This window comes from Acartia tonsa, chromosome 9 (assembly GCF_053477335.1).
Source record: "Acartia tonsa isolate MP-2025a chromosome 9, ASM5347733v1, whole genome shotgun sequence".
Lineage (NCBI taxonomy): Eukaryota > Metazoa > Arthropoda > Copepoda > Calanoida > Acartiidae > Acartia > Acartia tonsa.
Window position 1 is genome coordinate 28129776 of NC_137268.1, and position 21398 is coordinate 28151173.

Below are 21398 nucleotides of genomic sequence, written 5' to 3' on the forward strand. Positions count from 1 at the left end.
TCATAGGTCCTGGGAAGGTTTATAACTATTTTTTTTGTGGGGGGTGTACCACAACACCGTACCCCCAAGAGAAATCGCCCATAAAAATGACTCCCCTATCCCCTTCCTACCACAAGTATCTTATAATAGAGGCGAAGTCGTATACTATTTATTTCTAGAGTGCCCTTAGAGTCAAAGTTTGCACTTTAGTCTTTAGTTGAAGTTCAACTCAACCCTAACGTCAAATGGCCTAATAACTGACCAGGATAAAGATTTGTGTAAAGTATGATCTGATTGCGAAGCAGCTTACAGGATCTTATTGGATAAACAGATATATATATAAGATCAAGTTACTAATTTATACTTACGCCTCTTTAATCTGTGATTCATATGCTTGTTCTAGTTTACTCGTAGCAGAAATCTAGAATAAAAAAAAACAGATTAACATCTCTTAGAGATTTACTCAAATAGGAAAAAGAAAGATGATGACATCATCCTCAAAGTATGGATACCTTACCTCAAAGTGTATATTAAGCACTGAATTATCCACCCCACCCCCCTCAACTTATTTATAAACTGAATTAAAGAAAGAGGGGGATGGTTATTTTACAATGTCTTACGCCTGCGGGACCTATATTTATGGTACATTATCCCTGCAGGGGCTACACAGTACCCAGATTATCTTATCCTTACCTAATTTAAACAACTAATCCGGCTCACTCAACCCCTATTTTTTAATTAATTCAAGATAAGGGGGGGGGGGGTTGTGCTTAATAAGCACTTTGAGGAAAACCGCCGCTAAATAGAAGTAAATATTTCCTACCTTTTGAAAAAAGTTATACTCTACCACTTGTAAGCTTTCATTAAAGCAGAAAGCCAAGCGGTCTATTTATCCATTACCATGACTTTTCCTTAAAATCAGGGATTCTTAAAATGGACACTTAAATGTTACTAGAGCATGCATAATAAATTTATACTTGGGCAACATAAACAGCCAGGATACAGCTGATTAAAATCAGTTTCCAGGTCGCCATCTCCATGCCAGGCATATTCTATATGGCCTGAAATAAAACATGGATGGGACAATGGAAAGAAAACGAAGTAGCGGGTTTCGTCGTATTTTCACAGTAGACGTTCTCCTATTTCTAGCCTCTGCGGGGGGGGATCTAACACTGCATTAACATTTAAAAGAACCCAGCAAAAAATACACTGCTTCAACTGTTAAAAGACTGCCACGAGTAGACCTAATACCCAAAATTTGAAGCCTCCAGCTTCAATAACAAAAAAGTTGCAGACATTTCAAAATGTTTTTTTAGTACAATGAAAATTTTGAAAGATTTTCATTGCTTATGATAGAAATTTCAATATTATACCTTTACCGCTGTCATAATATTGTGTTTTTCACACCTATGAAATTCAATGAGACTGCCAAATTCACAATATTCCCATTCCTATATCCCTGTTTTGTAAATCACTCATTGATTAAACTTTTATTTTACAGGCTTAAGAATACTTAAAATTACATAATTACGTAAAAGGATAAGACAATGGCAGATAAATTGATGTACAACACCAATGATCATACACAAAATTTCCCCTAAAGAAACTACTAGAGGTTGAAACGTTTGGACACCCAAATTAATGAACTAACCAATCAAATTTTAGTTAAAGTCCCCAGTTAATAAGTCAACGAATAAGAAAACGTTATTATAAAACTTTGGAGGCTTGTAGAAGCACCTCAATTATGGATGCAAAAATCCAATAATTAATTTAAAAATCTGCCAAATTGTCCGCATCTACAAAATTAACATTTCATATTTAGCAATGTAAATATCGGAGTTTCGAAAAAATAAAATATAAATATTTTTTTGAGTTGGAGCCTTTTTTCTTTAGCAAAAATCCATTTCTCTTGAAAGACCCTTTATGTTAACATTTCAGATTCATATGAAACTTGATTCTAAACGAAGGCAATTTTCCATAAAATACAGAGGCGTGCGAACTACTCCCTTGTTGAACAAAATGCACCATCCCCCCCCCCCCCCTCATTAAAAAATAAATTGTCTCAACTTTTATTTAGCCAATAAAGAAATATTAACTATCATATTTTTAAGCGCTTTGTTAAATAATTGAAAGCCTAACATATAAGGTAATTTTCTCGTCTTTTTACATCCAAAATATGCTTTTGAATACCCCTTCCCCACCCCTCTACCCCAAAAAAAAAAATCCTCCCATAAATTTATTAGGGGAGAGGGGGGGGGGGGATAGACAGAGTGCTTTGCACGCCACAGTTCAGATTCATAAAATAATTGATTCTGCAAGATATGCATTTTTTATCCATATAATAAAGTAACAGGAAGTGTGTTTGTCTATATGTCTGTCTCTTTGTTTGTACCGAATGATCTCGCTAACCGCAGAACCGATCGGGTTCTCCTTAATAGGGTAGCTTCTCATAGGTCCCGGGAAGAGTTATAATTATTTTGGGGGAGGGTACCACCACTCTCCCAAGAGAAATCACCCCTAAAAAAATTACCTCCCCAAAAATTTCTTTTTTATATTTTTAACAAATTAAAAATGGGTTGGAGGGGCAACCACCCCCACCAAAAAAAAAAAAATTTCCCGCCGCCCTCAAAATTTTTTTTTTCTTTTAAAATCTGAAATAGGAAATGCGTTTATCAAATTCGACTCTCCCCTCCTCAAGTGCCCCAAGAGGCCTCTAGGGGCGAAGCCGCTAGCAATAAATAAAATAACTATTGGTGTTTTTTATGAAGAAAACTTCAAACAAACAAAAAAACCTCAAACATTCACAAAGCGCCTGTTATCAGATGAGAATTATGATAACCTTTGTAATGCGCTAAATGATACCGATTGGTCTGTGGTTACTACTCTAAATAATGTTGATTTGGCCTATGAGACGTTTCTAAAGATATTCATTGACCTATATAACATTCATTGCCCCAAAGTTTCTATTAGAAACAACAGGCGTTGCATACCCCAGGAGCCCTATATTAATAATTACATTTTAAAATGCAAAGCCTTCAAGAACACACTCTATAGGATAAAATGCAATGATCCCTCTGAGTTTAATACGGCGCGGTACAATGCGTACCGCAATGAGTACTTTAGAAGCGTCCGTAGGTCTAAGAAAAATTATTTTCAGAGCCAAATTAAATCTGCGGGTAAGGATGGGAAAAAAGTATGGTCTGTATTAAGGGAGGTTCTGGGAGTAAAAAAGCACACAAAAACAATGGATTATCTTGAAGTCGGTGATCGCAAGATCACCGATAAGCAAGAAATCGCCAACCATTTCAACAATTTCTTCGGTAATTTGGGTGCTAGTTTAACCCCAGACATCCCCATCTCAAACAAAAACTTTAGGGATTTTCTCCCTCCACAAATTGAAGAGACTATCTTTGTTCCCCCCCTTACACTGCAGAAAACATTTGAGTTAATAACTAGTATTAAGCCAAAAGAAAGCCAGGATTTTTTTGATGTATCTATGAAATTGTTATGTAGAACAGCGGGGCCGATTACGGCTCCACTGCAATACATCTATAATCTGAGCATAAGCACAGGTGTTTTTCCAGATCTCATGAAAATTTCTAAAGTTGTCTTAGAACTCTTTACAACTCTTTACCAGAAAACTTAAAAACTATCCAAGATTTTAAACTTTTCAAAAAAAGAGTCTTTAACTACCTACTCAATAGAATTGTGTAAAATGTCAACCCAAATATTTTATTTTAACTTGTTTAAATTTTCATTTTTTCTTAACTACAATTAAATTTAAATTTAACCTTTTTATGACGTGTGGCAGATTAATATTTAATGTACTTGATATATTGACTATTTTTAGTCATTTTCTAAGTTACTTTAATCGAAGCTAAGTTTGTCCGGGGGCTGGGATTGCGGGCTGCGGCCGGAAAGAATACTTTAATTTTCTTTTCTTTTCTTAACTACATTCCTGGTTGTAATTTATCTTTCCTTCAACTTATCTTAAATTGTTTATTAATCTTCTCTTTTTTAGGGAGTTGTTGTTGAGCTGGGACTACGGCTTAATGCTGTGGGGTTAGGTGAAGAAACTTGTGGTGAGTGACTCCCGCCGCGACGGTGACAGCGTCCTATGCCGTTTTTCGAACAAAAATGCGTTATTTTTCTCGCTTGAAGATTTTTTGTCCTTGTTTTTGTCAGACTTAATTGAATTTTGACGCAGTTTTGTTGCAACAAAACCCACGTTTTAGAATATTCACTTTTGAATATTTTCTGTTGCATTCATGAATATTGGAACTCATCCAATTCTCAAGTTTTTGTTAATTTTATTCGTTTATTCTTCATGACGCATGATTCATGACGCATAGTTGTTCGGACCTTGGCAGATGGGGTGCGGCACCCCGAGCGGGGGGGGTCATGGGCACATTTTCTTCAATCTTTTCTACGCTTGAATATACATTTATTAGGATTGGACTAAAATTAAAAACTTAAATTAAAATCAAAATACTTCCAATTTAATTTAATTTTCACCTTTTATTTTTATTTTTATTTTTTCCTTCCTTTTGTCCTTACCCCTTGTATTCCCTCTCACTAGCATGGTTACTGCAAGTAGAACTCTCTTTAGGTACCTATTCTTAAGACTTCTTGACTTTTTATTTTATTTTTTGTTTACTTCCCTGTAATTAGGTACCTAGTCTTACTGAATATAGACGTATAGGATGAATTATGGATTGTTGTTACGAGTTGCGCTTCTATCTATTGATAACCTTATTCCTTGGTCCTAGGACCAAAGAATTGTACTAACTTTACTATTTAGGAATCACATTTGGAGGCATTGCACGGCGGTGGGGGACAACCAAAGAGGGAGGCGAACTGACTTCTGGGGGTGTAGCAAGCATATTGAAGCATAATTGCGGAATTTTATTATTATTGAACTATAACAGCAATGTTCAAATTCACTAGTCTGACTATGCCGGCCAGCAATAGCGCTCGAACGTCATCAAGGGCGTGCTCCAGCCTTAGGGCTACGTACTGCACCTGGCTAGTCAGACATGGGCATTATCCGCTATCATTATTAAAACTGTTTATTTATTATTATCGCTAATAATATGTCATAATGATTGGATGGGAAATAAATATAAACCATCATATAAATATAGTAAAATGTGATAATATGCAATTAAAATCATATTTATTATCTTGTATAAATTTATCATAAAGAATTTTATTTCCTGGTGGAGGATAATTGTCCAAGATCGGGGTTTGTTGGATCTATGGTTAATAAATTGAATTTGAATTAAAACAAGGATTACAATAATCGAAGCTCAAAGACAATCTATAATAGAATAAGGGAAGGTAGGGCATCTGGATATTAATTATACTTCCTACTTTTTTAAAACAGGTTCTCTCATTTGTTGGGTTGAAAACTATGACGATTTATATTGAATCTTGATTAGTTAATACTTGCATTGCAAGTGCATTGTCAATAGTTTTCTACCATATTGTTAGCAATAATAATTAATCATTTAGAAAATCAAGTTTATTCTATAAGTAAGGTCTGTTCATTTACTTGACAATCAAAATTTACAATATATTTCACTAGCCACCACGCCCCTAGAGGCCTAAATGGGCACATTATTTATTTTAGATTTAAGAAGGTTTTATAGGTGGAGGGGAAGGCTACCTACTAACTGCATTTTATTTTATTTTTTCATGGATATTTTTACGGATGATTTCTTGAGAGGGTGGTGGTACCCTCCCCAAAAATAGAACATTCCCAGGAGCTATGAAAAGGAGAAATATATCGGTTCAGAGGTTAGTGAGATTCTTCAATACAGATAGATCTCTTTTTTCTCGGGTTACTTTTATATAAGGATTAAAATATCAACTTTAAAGAAAACTATCCACGAACCAGAGCAAGTGTTTCTAAGCATCTTCCAGCATTGACCCATAGTATTTTTTTAGTGAATATACTAGGTATATGTTTAATATTTGCTTTATCGACTAAATAGTTAGGTTTCACCCAGGAATAAGGTATAACCAACAAGAGAATTAAATCTAAAATATTATTTGGGGGGCACATGGAGAGGTCGTCAATTTTACGATGTGTTGCCCCCCAACGACAGCTGAAAAACACTTATAGGTTTCGTGATTTTTTTCCGAATTAATTTCGTTATTGGTATGAGCTGGGTTTCACCATGGTTTTATATGAAAAAAACTTTGAAATGTTAAGCAGTGTTTGGTGCAATATCATCGAATGTTTTGATGAGTTTAAACTATTGTTTAAAAGCTTTGACACAAAAGTATATTATTGTGATTAAAAATGTATATTTAGAAAAAGGGTTGGTAACTTGTAACAGTTCAGTTAATGTACTTTTGCAATTTACAACATTTGATGCTTTTCTGCAGTGTTATTTTATTTTGTCCTTTGAACTCAATAAAGCATTTGATGATATTGCTTTAAAAATTGCTTTACATTTCAAAGTTTTATTCATATAAAACCATAGTGAAACCTAACAATTTAGACGATAAAGCAAATATTAAACATATACCTAGTATATTCACTAAAAAAATACTATAGGTCAATGCTGAAAGATGCTTAGAATCACTTGCTCTGTTTCGTGGATAGTCCTCTTTGGCCATATGTAGATACTGACTTTTAAGAAGATAATATTAAAAGGAAAATCATTTATTAGACAATTTTATTTTTTGGAGATGTTTATTGTAGTTTTAAGTTTATAACTACCTTACTAAACTATACACTCTGCCTGTGCACGCCTAATACATACGGAAGAACAACTTCAGACAAAAAATAAGCCAATAAACGAAATTTTAGTCTTAAGAGCTAGAATATTTATTTATCGCTTCATATCAAGAAAACTTTTAGCATTTACTTAAAAATTTAAAGAATTTTAACAAGTGTTATAATTATGGTTTCAATTAGTTGATAATTCTCCATATGATATATGATTTTTCATTATGACCAATCTTTTACGACAGATATTAATCAGCTTCACAGATTATGCAAATAAGATTCTTAAAATTATTAAAACGCAAAAATAGCGACATTACTATCAAATATTATTTAGAAAAAATCCGCAATTTTATAATACTTCTGCTCAGAATCAGCATCTTACAAAAAAAAAATAACTAAGGTACAGATATTGTTAAGAGTGAAAGAACCAGAGAAAAAATAACAGAGCAAAAAAACGGAGCAGTCAAAAAATCCAACAAATTAAACAATAAATGAAACAAACCACTTAAAATTTTTAAGATATATTTAATAATTTTCTATAGATACATAGTGTTAAAATAAATAAAATTAGAAACTGAAACTAGCAGTGGCCAAGGTTAATGTTGTATTTGATCTTGAAGCCGACTCCATGGTTTTTATATCCATCACAGAGAGTGCAAGGTGTAGAATCAGAATAAACCTAGAAAAATAAATAATATAAGATTAAAGGACGCCTGCAAGAAATACCACGCTTTAACTGCTGAAAGACTGCCACAAGTAAACCCAATACCCCAAATTTAAAGCCTTCAGCTTCAATAACAAAAAAGTTCTAGGCATTTCAAAATAGCATTTTATGTACAATGAAATTTTTGAAAGATATCCAATGCTCATAAAAGAAAAAAACAATATTAAATTACGTCGCCTAGACACAAAATTATAACCTTATCTTTGTCAGAAACTTAGATTGCCTGTAACTGATTACATTTTTACAATAAAAACACCACATTTCATAGTTAAAATCTGTGAAAAAAATAGATTTAAATTGCATTTTTAAACGAAAATCATAGCGGATACAAAGGGTGAAACGATTACAAGCTCAGCTGTGATTGGTTATTAAGCTGACTCAGCCTTCTGATTGGCTACAGTACACTCGGTACAACGCAAGCTAAAATTAATTTTTTTAATGATTTTGACTATAAAAATGGGTATTTTTATTGTAAAAATATAATTAGTTACTGGAAACCTAAATTTATGACAAAAATAAGCTTATAATTTTGTTTCTAGGCCACGTAGTTTAATTTCAAAGTTTTCAACATGAACATTGCAATTCTTTCAAAATTTTCATTGTACATAAAATGTCATTTTAAAATGCCTAGAACTCTTTTGTTATAGAAGCTGAAGGCTTCAAATTTGGGGTATTTGGTCTACTTGTGGCAGTCTTTCAGCAGTTAAAACGTGGTATTTCTTGCAAGCTTCCTTTAAGTTAAACAAGGTAAACATAAGAAAATCATAACACATAGAAAGGGGGGGGGGCGAAAGTGACACTTTTTGAAACCAAAACTAAAAGTCAACAAAGGAACTCAACTAAAAAAGGAGTTACAGGTCTGAGATTTTGCATGGCAGTTCCTTTATAGGGGAAAAATATGGAACTGAAGAAACGGCGGCGCTACCGCCGTTTCCCACCGAAATTTTTTTTGCCTTTTCTCAGCGGTTTTCGGCGGTTGCGACGCCGTTTCTTCACAGTTCCATAATGTACCCCTATAAAGCAACTGCCATGCAAAATGTCAGACCTGTAACTCTTTTTTTAGTGGAGTTCCTTTGACTTTTAGTTTTAGTTTCAAAAAGTGTCACTTTCGCCCCCCCCCCCTTTAAATAAATGGTTAAATATTGTAACACTGCTAGTTAGGAACAAACTAATCTCAATTTCAAAAGTCTCAAAGTCAGTAATATTGGGTAGAAATATAATTTTGAGTCACACTTCCCCAAATTAAGCTATAAAGTATAATTTAACGTACTGTGCCAATTTAAAAAGATAAAAAAATTAGTGATAAAATCTACTTAGATTTTTTATTAGTTATTTATCGAATCATATTATAGACAGTTTTCCGCAGATATTATAATAAAAATTTTTAAGATTGAAATCAACTCTAAGTAAAATTCAATTTTTGATTTATCAAATATTATCCTACTAGCGGCTAAAGCCCTGAACCGGCCGAGAACCGGTTCTAATCCAGCAGATAAAAGGTTTCAAAGCTATACTGGAAAATATGCTACCTGTACAACCATAGGACCACGAGCCTCGGACACAACATAGTTTGTCCTGCCAAGGTTAGATCCACAGAAGAAATATCTAAAGATTTATAGAATTACCATCAATGAAAATAAGAAACTTTCCTAGCTTAATATTAATAATTATTAATATTACTTCGTAAATATTGTGACAAAAAGAAATTTCTATGAAATTAGGATTGCTAAAATTCTCAAATTGTTCAATACTTGTTTAGATGGTGAGGGGAGGTAGGGGATAGTTATGTCAGCCAGCTGTGAGAAATCTATCAACTTAACAGGGTTTGGGAGAATCTCTTAATAAGTGAAAAACGAATAAAGCTTACTAAACAGATAAAGTTTAAATTAAATTTATAAAAAACAAGGTTCCTAACAAAAAGTAAAGATTAATTGATCTAAATGTTACCTCATCTGGTTATGAACATAAGAGATTCCCTTTGTGTTGCCATCAGAATAACCATCCAGACCAACATACTTCTGCACATATCCTGGCAATACCTCTCCAGTTCTCTTGTTAGCTACAATAAATATAGATAATTATAATATAAGCTTGTAATTTTACAGACTCAAAAAAGGCTTAAGTCTAAGATAACACTGATATTTAGTAATAGGGTGTTGTCATAAGGAAGGGTTCTGCTGAACAATACAGTATTCCTGTAGTGAAGCTTCTCATTGGCCCTGGAAAGAAGCTTTTTTGGGAGAGTGTCCAATTACCGCTACCAAAAAATTTACCCCAAAAATTATTTTATTACTTTTTCTTACTAAAATATGGTAGTGTTCAGCTCAAATCACATATTGGCCCTAGAAGCCACTTAGAGCTTAGCTGTAAGTTTAAAAGAAATTGTAATGTCTTAATATAAACATCCGGAAGGGGGTGCAATCCCACCACCTTCAATAAAATTGAGAGTTTACACCTTATCAAAAAAATATAAATATATGGCAAAACAGCAGTTGACTTCACTATTAAATTCCAACACCTATTCTTGCAAAAAAAACTATCAAATAAAGAAAAATAAGATTACTCAGCTTTACCTCCAGTGCAACAAGGATAAAGCCCGTCCACAACATCATGCCCATCCATACATTTGGGCGCAATTGTGGGGATATCAAACTCTAGGGCAGACAGTGAAATACCGCAAAATTTGTCAGGGTGGCTGAAATTAAATAATCTTATATAATAATATTAATAATATGGTAACTTCGAAATATTGATTATGATGGAATCTACATTTCAAATATTTTTGGCAATGTACAATCTTACTAAAATAATATATAGATCATAGTTTTGAAATGCATCGCATTATTGACAGCTTTCCAGAGACATTAAAGAACACAAATGAGACTATACAATAAGATGATACAAATAATGTCAGTTCGGCTGAGAACCAGTTCTAATTCAGCTGATATAAATAGGTTTAGAAGCAACACTAGGAAAGGTTAAAATTAATACTTCATGAAAGTTGTATAGAAAGTAAAGAAAAAATGCATGAAAACTTACGCAAAGCAAATCTTGTAGTCTAGATCTGGGGGCATACAGGTCTTCCCATCAAAGTTGAAGTTCATGAAGGTTCCTCTGAAGTCCGCGTAGTATTGGAGACAGTTCTTAGGGCGTCTAAGCTTCAGGTAGTAGTCGGGAATACATTCTTAAAGTAAAAATTAGTTGTGAGCTGTGTTTATAACTTTATACAAAGGACAGCGTTTAGACATTGATATTTAACAAATTCAGCTTAATACATCTGAAGTCTTCATAAAATATTTGCTACAAATACATTTAAATTATTTTTTGCTGATTTGACAGATTAGAATCGAAATTTTAGAATAAACTTTAAAAATCTTTTAATACCAAAGCAGAAAGAGTTTAAAAAAAAATTTACTAAAAAAAGATTAAATGAGCTATAGGAAATAAAAGTCAGACTTTAGTTTAAGCAAAGTTAATCATTACCATAGCTAATCATGCCAGGCCTTGCAATATTTCTGTAATAGTACGTTTGAACATTCTCTTCATAGATTACAGGAGACATCAATTGAGTAATCTTCAGCTTGAATCTAAAATGAGCATAAAAAATTATGTATCACTATTTGAACCAGATTTGATGCGATTAATAAAAAGTCATGCTATGTTTGGTCCAAATTAACAAGCATTAAAATAAAACTAACACTGTTTAACTAAAACATAATTCAGTATTAGATTAATAAGTTTTTGAAGAATTTAGGAAACAAAAATTAAAAGGTCTATTTTATAACAAACCCGAAAATTTTCCGGTATTAATATGCATTTAATTTCCAAATAATAAAAAGCATTAGGTAAGTAACTAAAATTACCTAGAATCGTCTGAACGGTAGTGGTACATATATTTGTTTTTAACAGTAGGAGGAAGCTCATCAAATTTGACTACTAGACCAGCCAGAACAACTTTGAAGATAATGGTGTCTCCAGGCCTATGATAAAAAAAAATATTAATTTTTTAAAGAGATTAATATTAACTTCTTAATATTTAACAAATTAAATTGAATTTTAAAATAAATAGAAACAAAATCTAGGGTAAAAATCAGAATTAAGTAAATAAAATAATGCATGAAAATATAACAATCTATTCAATCATCTGTTAGATCAGAGATTAGAGTAAAATAATAGAGGGGGAAGGGGTAAAATAACTATTTTTCCAACCTGTGGACCATGTGCAAACATTGATTAGGGTCAGAAAAATTTTCGCAACTAAGTAGCTACAAAAGAGCAGAAAGCAGTTTGCTAGCAGACATAAAAGGTCCAAAACAGGGGCCATGTACTTGTCTGAGTTAAATATCCTATACTTATTACATTTATTGAGCAGAGTATATTAATAAAAAATATACTGACTTGACATCCATGTACAAATGTTGATCGGTATTCATTCCACACAATCTGGAGTTACCAGGTCCCAATAAACCTCCAGCATATGATGGGGCTATGATTTCAACATACTCCAACTGGCTACATCCTAAATTAACAAAAGTGTATGAAATGTTACCTAAGTAATTAAAAGGACAATATCAAACAGAATTTTTGGTTATATTAGTAGCCATTTATTTACATTTTATCTAGCTTTGAGTTATATTGAGTATGCAGGAACAAATCAAACACTTCAGAAATATATACTTTGTGATAACTATTTGCTTTTAAATATTAAGTTTTAAATTTACTGAAATGAATTACAGTGATTAATACAGTCCATTTACAGTCCGCACACCTTAGATAGACAAATAATGTAATCCTATATAAAAAGTGTAATACCTGTGGGTCCAACAGCAAGTTCAAAGTTGATGAATTCCACCAAGACTTGATCAACGTCACTTCTCACTTTCAGAGACAAAGTATAACTCTCTGCAGCTCTCCTATTAATATTTACTAAGTTATCAGAATTCAAAATAGATTGTAGACTAAAGTTTAACATAAGGGGGGGGGGGTTAATATCTCGTAATCAGTGAGCAAATGGCACTTAGAATTCGAATTTCCGTCTGAGTAATCCTTGGTAGGTCTATTTTCCCTAAATCGAACAAAAAGTTGGAAAAGTAACTGCTAATGGCTGGCGGCTCAGCCGTTTTGCCATTTCTTGAATATCTATTGCAAATTAGTCACAAAACCTATCTCCACATAATACTTTTTTCCACTCCAAAACGCTATCAAATGGTTCTAGACGGTAGCTGTTGGTATTAGAAGTTTTAAAATGGTTATTGCTATCATTTAACATGAATACCAAAAATATGTTTTAAAAAGTTGATTCCTACGTAATTCTAAGTACCATTTGCTCACTGATAACGAGATGATTGCATTACCCCCCCCCCCCCTTATAAAAGTTAAATAAAGTTTTACTTTGACCCAGAATGGGAATGGAAAGTATATTATCTGAAATCACACTTAAATTTTTTTTCAGTAAAATCATAAGCTTTCCGTGATATCAAAATGAAACATTAAAATTATAACTAGTTTTTTTCGCCACTATGTGCGAAAGCTGACTGTAATATGATAGTATATAGGATTTCAGTATGGCTGAGAAAAAGTTCCAATCCAGCGGATATTAATCAGTTTTAAAGCTGCTATACTGCAATTTAAATTCCAATACTTACACAGGGTTAGGAAATCCAGGGCTGGACAAGAATGAGATGACTGCATCAGTAGTAGACTCTTCAGAAAAGTTGTACTAATTGTAAAGAAAAAAAAATATAATCATACATAAACTTATATTTACCAGTAGATCAGATCAATCTAATGCCTATCAAGGATGCCAAAAGAGTGGGAAGAGATAAAATAGTGATTAATGACCTACACCCAAACAATCTAAGGTTCCCATATTAAACTCATAACATTCTAGAAACTAAAAAAATACAGTCTTCAAAAAAAATTTCTTACACCCAAAATTTAAGAAGCCTAGTTACTTCAATAAATAAATAACTTTATATTTATAAAGAAGACTTAAAACATTAGCCAGGGAATTTTAATTTTATAAGAATAAATACCTGGCAGCAAATATTATTATTTTCAAGGTATGAACATCTCCCAATTGGCTTTCCTCCATTCTTCAAACATCTTTCCTCGCTCTGGCATAATCCATCCCCATTTCTGTAGGAAGTAAATATAATACCATCATCCACACTCCATTAAATTTTTGTCAAAGAAAATTTAGAATAACCCATCAGCTTAATTTTATATATCACAGATTAACCCTGTAAATACATATATCACATTATCCCCATAACATTACTAAACGAAAATAACAAATAATATTAGAATGTACAATTATAATATTAATACCAGTTTTTTTAACCCTGAGGTGCCGAAGGCACGAGCCTAAAAACTGGTTTTAATCTTTTTATTGTACATTTTTATATTGGTAGAAAGCTGAATATAAAACAAAGCTAGACATAGTTTTTTCGTATAGAATAGAACCGGTTCTTATCCACCGGATTCGAATGAAAACGAGAAAAAATATTATTCTTACCTACAAACACCAGGATAATCATAACATTGTGGACCAGTTGGAGGGGGGGTAGTAACAGTTTCATTGGCAGTTGCGACACCACCACCAACACCTCCACCCTACAAGATTAGATTATGTGAAATATAACATTACAAGGAAATTTACAGGAATCCAGCAAAGTTAGAAATCTAGGACAATTCTAATATGCCTAAATTTACCAAGTGCTAACACTTACTTACAGACGGATATTAGGGTGGGTCGATTTTGGAATTTTACATTAGTAGACATTGGCAAGGTTTACAGAGCCAATATTAAACCCTGTTAAACTTGAAAGAGGTTTTTTAATCAAAAAAAAAAAACGGGCGCGCGGGGGGTATAAAATGTTCCCGCCCCCTTATAAAACCAAAAATTGAAATTCCTTCAAACACAGGCATGTTGCATATTAAATTGACCGTATTGAAATGCGGATTACAGATCTGAAAACCGTTTAGAAAAATATTGATTCAGTCTGAAATGATTTTCAAAAAACCCACCAAAATGAAATATTTTGACTAAATCAGCTGTTTTAGGTACTTAAAATCTTATTCGAACTATGAGCAATATTTTTTAAAACGGTTTTCAGATTCGTAATCAGCATTTCAATGCGGTCATTTTGATATGCAACATGCCTGTGTTTAAAGGAATTTAAATTTTTGGTTTTATAAGGGGGTGGGCACTTTTTATACCCCCCCGCGCGCCGGCAGCCATTAGAGCAAAGTCACTTTTGAAACTTGAATGGGGCTTATCATACATATATATGACTTCCACAACTTATGATAACAGTAAAATCTAAAAAAAAGGGGGAAATGGACCCACCCTAACGGACTTACATAATATATGATATAAAGCTTAGCTTTTAAAATCTTAACATTATTCTAAATATCAATATTAGTATTAATTTGGAGAAATTTGCATTCTCATATGAACGACCCCTTAAATAGTGGATGTAAATATTTATCTATTTCCCTGAGGTAGTCATTTATTTCCCTGAGGTAGTCATTTATTTCCCGGAGCTAGGTAGTCATTTTTTTCCTGGGGGTAGTCATTTTTATGCTTAAATAACTCATTTCTTTAAAATATGTTTTAATATAACACACCCCACCCGAAGGCGTGTTAGGTTAGAAAAAACCCCCCGCAGAAATGGTTTACACAGGATGTACTGGGACCTTATGGTGGTTTCTGAACATGCTTTCCCTAAATTGAGTTAGTACCTTCCCATAGTAGAAAATTTTAAAATTCTTTTGGTGATTAAATATTACTTTTATTTTTAGACTACCTTAACCTAACCTGCTTTATTGTCTTATTTTGTCTTCCATGTTTATCATGCAAATTCCCTGACATTGCAGTTGAAATGACAGATATAGGAGCTTTCTGAAAAGGTCTAACATTTTTCTAGCTCTAATACTTTTTTAGATATCTTATTTCAAAGTATTGCTGTAAAATCATCTTTTACACAGCAAAAAGTTGAAATATAAAATTAGTTATTTTAGAGTAAATTAGATGTATCTTCATATAAATCACTATAATTTTGCTCCAAATTGACCAAATTGGACAGTTAAGGTGCCTAAAACTATCTACATTCAATGGACAATCCAAATACACACTTTTTGAGACTTTATAAGTCAACAGGAGAAGGGTAAAATGAAATATCAAAGAAACAAATGTAATTTAATTTTAATTAAAAATCACTATTAAGGCATTTTTAATAATGTAAAAGGAGTATTAAGGTACAAGAAACTCATAATTAATTATGATTTATTATTTTTAAAAATCTCAGCACTAGTTTAGAGTACCTAATAGTGTTTATCAACAAAAAAAATGTGGCCTAAGAATAAATTGTTTCTTTTATTTTATGTGAGATCATCCATAAAAGTCTTTTAATTACTACGTTTTTTTTAGTTAAGATGGCAAAAACTAATTTTGTTTCATAAGGTTATTAAAAATCAAAAAAGCCAATCAACTATTCTTTAAAAAATTACTAGAATTAGTAGATTACATTTGTAACCTGCTTGGAAATGATTAAAATTTTAACCAATTTTTGGTTTATTTTCAATGTTTATGTCTATTTTTCATAAGATATGTTTCTATTGGTTCAAAATATCAGATGATTGTGTTTTATTGGCTTTCTAATTACAAAGTGACAACTTTATACACCATAACTTACCTTAAAATCCTTTCTAAAGTCGATTAAATTTCAGTTTATTTTAAAAAATAGGAAATATTTTTTCCTTTAGCATTTTTAAAATTCATTTCAGCATGCTCCTATTGGCTTATATAGTCTTAAAAACTATGTATTTGGATTGTCCATTGAAAGTAGATAGTTTTAGGCACATTAACTGTCCAATTTGGTCAATTTGGAGCAATATTAGAAAGATTTACATGAAGATACTTGTAATTTTCTATAAAATAACTAATTTCATATTTCAACTTTTTGCTGTATTAAAGATGATTTTACAGCAATACTTTGAAATAAGATATTTAAAAAAGTATTAAAGCTAGAAAAATGTTAGAGACCTTTTTAGAAAGCTCCAATATCTGACATTTCAACTGCAATGTCAGGGAATTTGCATGATAAACATGAAAGACAAAATAAGACAATAAAGCAGGTTAGGTGAAGGTAGTCTAAAAATAAAAGTAATATTTGATCACCAAAAGTAATTTTAAAATTTTCTACAATGGGAAGGTACTAACTCAATTTTGGGAAAGCATGTTCTGAAACCACCATAAGGTCCCAGTACATCCTGTGTAAACTGTTTCTGCGGGGGGTTTTTTCTAACCTAACACGCCTTCAGGTGGGGTGTGATAAAAAAAATGTTCTATCAGTTTCAAACCTTTTCCATTCGATAGTTTCCCGACTTTGGAAAAACTGTCAAACTGATTTTTGAAATTCAATCTGTAAAATAATCTCGTGAATAAATGATGAGCTATCGCTCCATCATTTATTCCCTCGGGCAAAAAATATTCATTCCTAAACAAAAAAAACTGGATATGAATACCCCATTTCCCAAAATTGTTACGGAAAGACTGGCAGACAAAATTAACTATAGTGTAGCTCGCTAATAATGAGACCATAACAAAAAAGAATAAAACTCCAAACTCCACATTGTATTATAAACAAATTTACGCGGATATAAATATTAAATATGCCTAAGTTACAGGCTAAAAATTTTTCAAATCTTAAAATATTAAATTTTTACATTCGTAGTAAACTATATAATATGATACTATACATGATTTTTCATTTCAGTATGGCTGAGAACCGGTTCTAATCCAGCAAATATTAATTAGTTTCAAAGAAAAGGTTTTATAAAGCTCGATAAAATAAAACAATCAAATTATTTTAATAATTATCATCACTACCTCAAACTAAAAGCCAAGATTAACTGGATTTTGAAACCAGTCTCCAAACGGAAACTCCAAAGGAAACCCAAATCTAGGATTCCTATCAAGGTTCTAAATGCAACAAATAATAAAACTTACAATTCCAAACGCATATGGTAGCCATCCAACAAAGGGAAATCCAGGTCCAAAAATCTTACCATCTCTTCCTCCATTCTTAAATATTGAATATGAATATGCAGATGAAGGATGAATGGAAATATGGTATGGTTTTAGAACAGATATAAAATACATGCAAAATTCTCGCATAACCTGATTAAATGATTTTTCCAGGAGACTAAAATTCAACCACCCATCATGACTTTACCCCATCCCCTCCCCTTGCCATAGATAATGTATTCCCCGGTCAAAATATTCATGTATTCTATATCCATTGCAGGAGAGTATGGTTATGAGATGTTATGGTATTTAATAGTTTGGTAGTATGAGAATTACAAAATATTTATAAAATTAAAAAAATTAAGAGTCTTATTTTTGTATAGATAGAAAAATAATCAGAATAAGTCTAACAATAATCAGTGCAAAATTCAATCAAAAGAATACTACAAAAGTTTTTAGCAAATATTTTATCACAAACTTGCTTTATCTCACCAACTAAAGCAATCTATATATAAATCTTGAAAAGCTCTAACCAATAACTTTGTTCTAAATGGTCCAATTTACTAAAGAGGATATAGATTTAGAAAATAAATTTAGATAAAATTGAAATAAGTCAAACCGATTTCTTAGGATCATAACCGAAATCCTCAGGAGCCAAGAGGGGAAGGTTGGGATATCTTCTGCGCAGAGCATTGAAATTTTCACGGAACCTAAATTATAAACGCCATAGAATCTATGATTTTTTCTATATAGTTTTAGATGAAATTTTAGTAGCACAACTTCTCTATGTATTAAATGTAAGTACATAACTTACCCATAATGGGACTCTGGCTAACAGAATTTAAATTAGCATTTTAAAAATTGCCATATGTCTAATGTAAAATTTTAAAATAAGTATAAAGTAATTTTTATTCAATCAAGGAATTTGTATTCAGGAAAATAAAAGGAAGTTAGTTCAATCGAGCAGAGATCTTGAGCTTTAGGTACAGGCAGTGAGATAAACATAACTCTAACTTTCATAAAAAGGTAGCATTAAGGATCTTAATAGATAAACAAAATCCACAAAATCACAAAATATAATAACTTACTGTACAATTTCTCTTGGGATGTATCCATTTTTCAAAGACATTGAAGGAGTCACTACTTTATTATCATCCTCATAGTAAAAGTTCTAAAATATGTTAATTTATTAGCACTCTTCATAGAAATTTGGTATAACAAAAAAAACAGTCAATAAAATTCATTCTTTTTTATCGCATCGTATTATAGACGTCATTCCGCAGATATTAAATGGTTTTTTTAAGCCTGATTGCCGAAGGCCCGGGCTAAAATGGTATTAATCTAATGGCTTAGATTAATTATTCATAGAAAAATGAATATAATACAATGTTAATAATATACTTAGTTTTTCAGTATAGCATATAACCAGTTCTAATCTAGCGTATATTAATAAATTCCGAAGCAATACTGGAAAGGTTATTCTTTTTATTGTGCAAAACAAAGATCTATTCAGCACCCTTTGATTTTTTTTTTTTACTGTTGAGCTAGTATATGGTTGAACCTAACTAACATAAAATCTGCTCAGATAGAGGAGACATTAACTGTTAAAAACAAATAACAATAGTTCCCAAAGTTTTAAAATACCGATTTCTTATTCATTAGCTTAAAATTAAGGACTTAAATGAATTGATTTGTTCAATCATTAAGTTGATTATTAAAACGTCTCAACCACTAATAGTAATCAACTGAGAGGGGGTAATTTTGTATATCATTAGGGATGTACATCAATTTATTTGCCATTGTCTTATCCCTTTAAATCCCTCATTAAACTTACAAAATTTAAATAAATAAAGTTTACCTGGTACTGAGGATGCTGAGAGTAAGGTTTTGGTCCAGGAGCCTATAACAAGCAAGAGCATTATAATCACATACTAAAATATCTTTAAAGAAAGAAAAATATTTAACCCAATATGGAATATCTATTTAAAGCTTGAAATATGGAGTCTTTTTATACTCAAGGTAATATTAGGTACATAGTCTTATCCTTAACAAAGTAGCAGGATGTCTGATTGTACCAAAGGATCTCGTTTACCGCTGAACCGTCATGGTTCTCCTTTACAGGGGATCTTCCATAGGTCCCGGGAAGGTTTATAACTATTTTATGGGAGGGTACCATCCCTTAAGAAAAAACAACAAAATAAGTTCCCAATTTGTTTTGTACTTTTTTTAAAACCTGAAATTATAAAATTTAGTTATCGAATTAAACTACACCCTTCTCAAGTGCCCCTAGAGGCCTCTAGGGGGCGTAAGCGCTAGTTTAAAAAACAAACAAAATAAAGGAATGGAATATCCATTAAGATAGATGCAAAATTCACTTAAGCAGAAAACTTACATTATCAGTGTAGTATTCTTCAACATACTCTCCTTGATACTCTGGTTCATAAACAGGGGATTCATAGGCAGGGGGCGGAGTTGAAGGTTCATAGCTGGGGGGAGGAGTTGACGGTTCATAGCTTGGAGGAGGAGGTGGGGTTGTTGGATGGTATACTGGTGGCGGTGGCTCTGCACCATACCCTTAAAAATAATAAACATAAAGTTTTAATAATTAAGAGACATACATTTTTTGTTTGGGGAGGGGGGGGGAGGGAAGGAAGTGTTTGTACAAGGGTCAGTCACAATTTTTTTTGCGAAAGGATAAGGGAAGGGGAGTACGGGATTTTAACACCCAAAAAAGTCATATTTTTTTTAGTTAAACGTAAAAAATCCCCAATCTTATTAGACGATTTTTATTTCTTTTAACAAACTGGATTTTTTTTACACCCAAATAAAGTTAGTTTACCCTCTGAAAATAAAAAAAAACACCTGCGATTCATTTAGTCTTTAGGCATTTAACATAATATTTTGTAGTATTGTGCGCGAAGCACACACAAAAGCTGACAAACCTGGTGGATGAGCATGATATTCTTCACTCACTTTATACCCACTCGCCACAGCGATCAGCGCGGATAATACAATTATTCCACGCATGATTCACCTAAAAATAAATAGTAATACATCAAATAAACTAACAATAGCCTTAACAAATTAACAAATATAAAGTGAAGGACTTCAAATACTGTTGAAAAACACATAATCAAAAAAAGCACTTCCTAGTATTAAAATTAGAGTAGATCAGCTATTTAAAAATCATAATATAGAATTTTTAAGATATATTAATATATTAACTAGCTAATGCGCCCCATAGAATTTAAAGGCATTATTTTTTAAAAACAATTTATTATAACCATCAGAAACTAAATTAAAAAATAAAAACTACCCAGAAATATTTCCTTAACGGTACGGGAGAAAACAATTTTGTTAAATTGTTATTGAAATCTGTATCATTATAAAATAGAAATACAATTTTATGCAAAAAACATATTTAACTAAAAAATGAAATAAAACATAAGATGATAAAACTAACACATTAACAAACCTTACTTCACCCACTAAGATAGTTCAACTACTGATTATTTGTAAAATTTCGGTATATTAAGTAGAAACCAGTTTAAAATAAAAACAAAACAAAAAATGAATTGTACTATTCGTACTTTTGAAACATTGTACAAAAAATATATTCTTAATCCCCTACGTTTAAATATAAAAAAGACCACTTATATAAGTTCCTTTAAAATTTATTATTATATTAAAATATAATTGTCAAGAACTCCTATTGAGATTAAACAAATAAGGATGTCAACATCTGTAAGTAGCAAAGCTTAAGAAATTATACATGGACAAAAAGACAAAGTCAGTTAAAAAGCGATGTTTAGTGCCATAGAAAAATAAATTTATACACAAAAATTTAAAAAAAAATAATAAATCCAAGGCAAGCCAAAGGGGAAGGGGGGAGTTTAATTTTGGCTCATATAAAAAATGTATGC

General features: G+C 31.9%; 1 protein-coding gene across 2 annotated transcripts; it reads right to left on the reverse strand.

Annotated features, from left to right (window-relative positions):
* Window positions 1-7223: 7223 nt before the first annotated feature.
* LOC145328697 (uncharacterized) lies at window positions 7224-21189 on the reverse strand. Of its 2 annotated transcripts, none has more exons than XM_080172493.1 (19): window positions 20951-21189; window positions 20418-20509; window positions 19868-20049; window positions 19334-19375; window positions 18564-18646; window positions 18095-18185; window positions 17458-17532; window positions 13960-14057; window positions 13478-13580; window positions 13088-13161; window positions 12255-12355; window positions 11841-11961; window positions 11306-11422; window positions 10926-11029; window positions 10482-10626; window positions 10016-10137; window positions 9390-9501; window positions 8972-9047; window positions 7224-7397 (listed from the first exon to the last, which is right to left on the reverse strand). In XM_080172493.1, exons 2-19 carry the CDS (start codon window positions 20500-20502, stop codon window positions 7299-7301), a joined length of 1830 nt encoding a protein of 609 aa, XP_080028619.1. In that variant the 5' UTR covers window positions 20503-20509; window positions 20951-21189; the 3' UTR covers window positions 7224-7298. The 2 variants fall into 2 exon arrangements, with proteins under 2 accessions (XP_080028619.1, XP_080028620.1); XM_080172494.1 differs by having other exon boundaries at window positions 20792-20962.
* Between the last annotated feature and the right edge of the window lie 209 nt (window positions 21190-21398).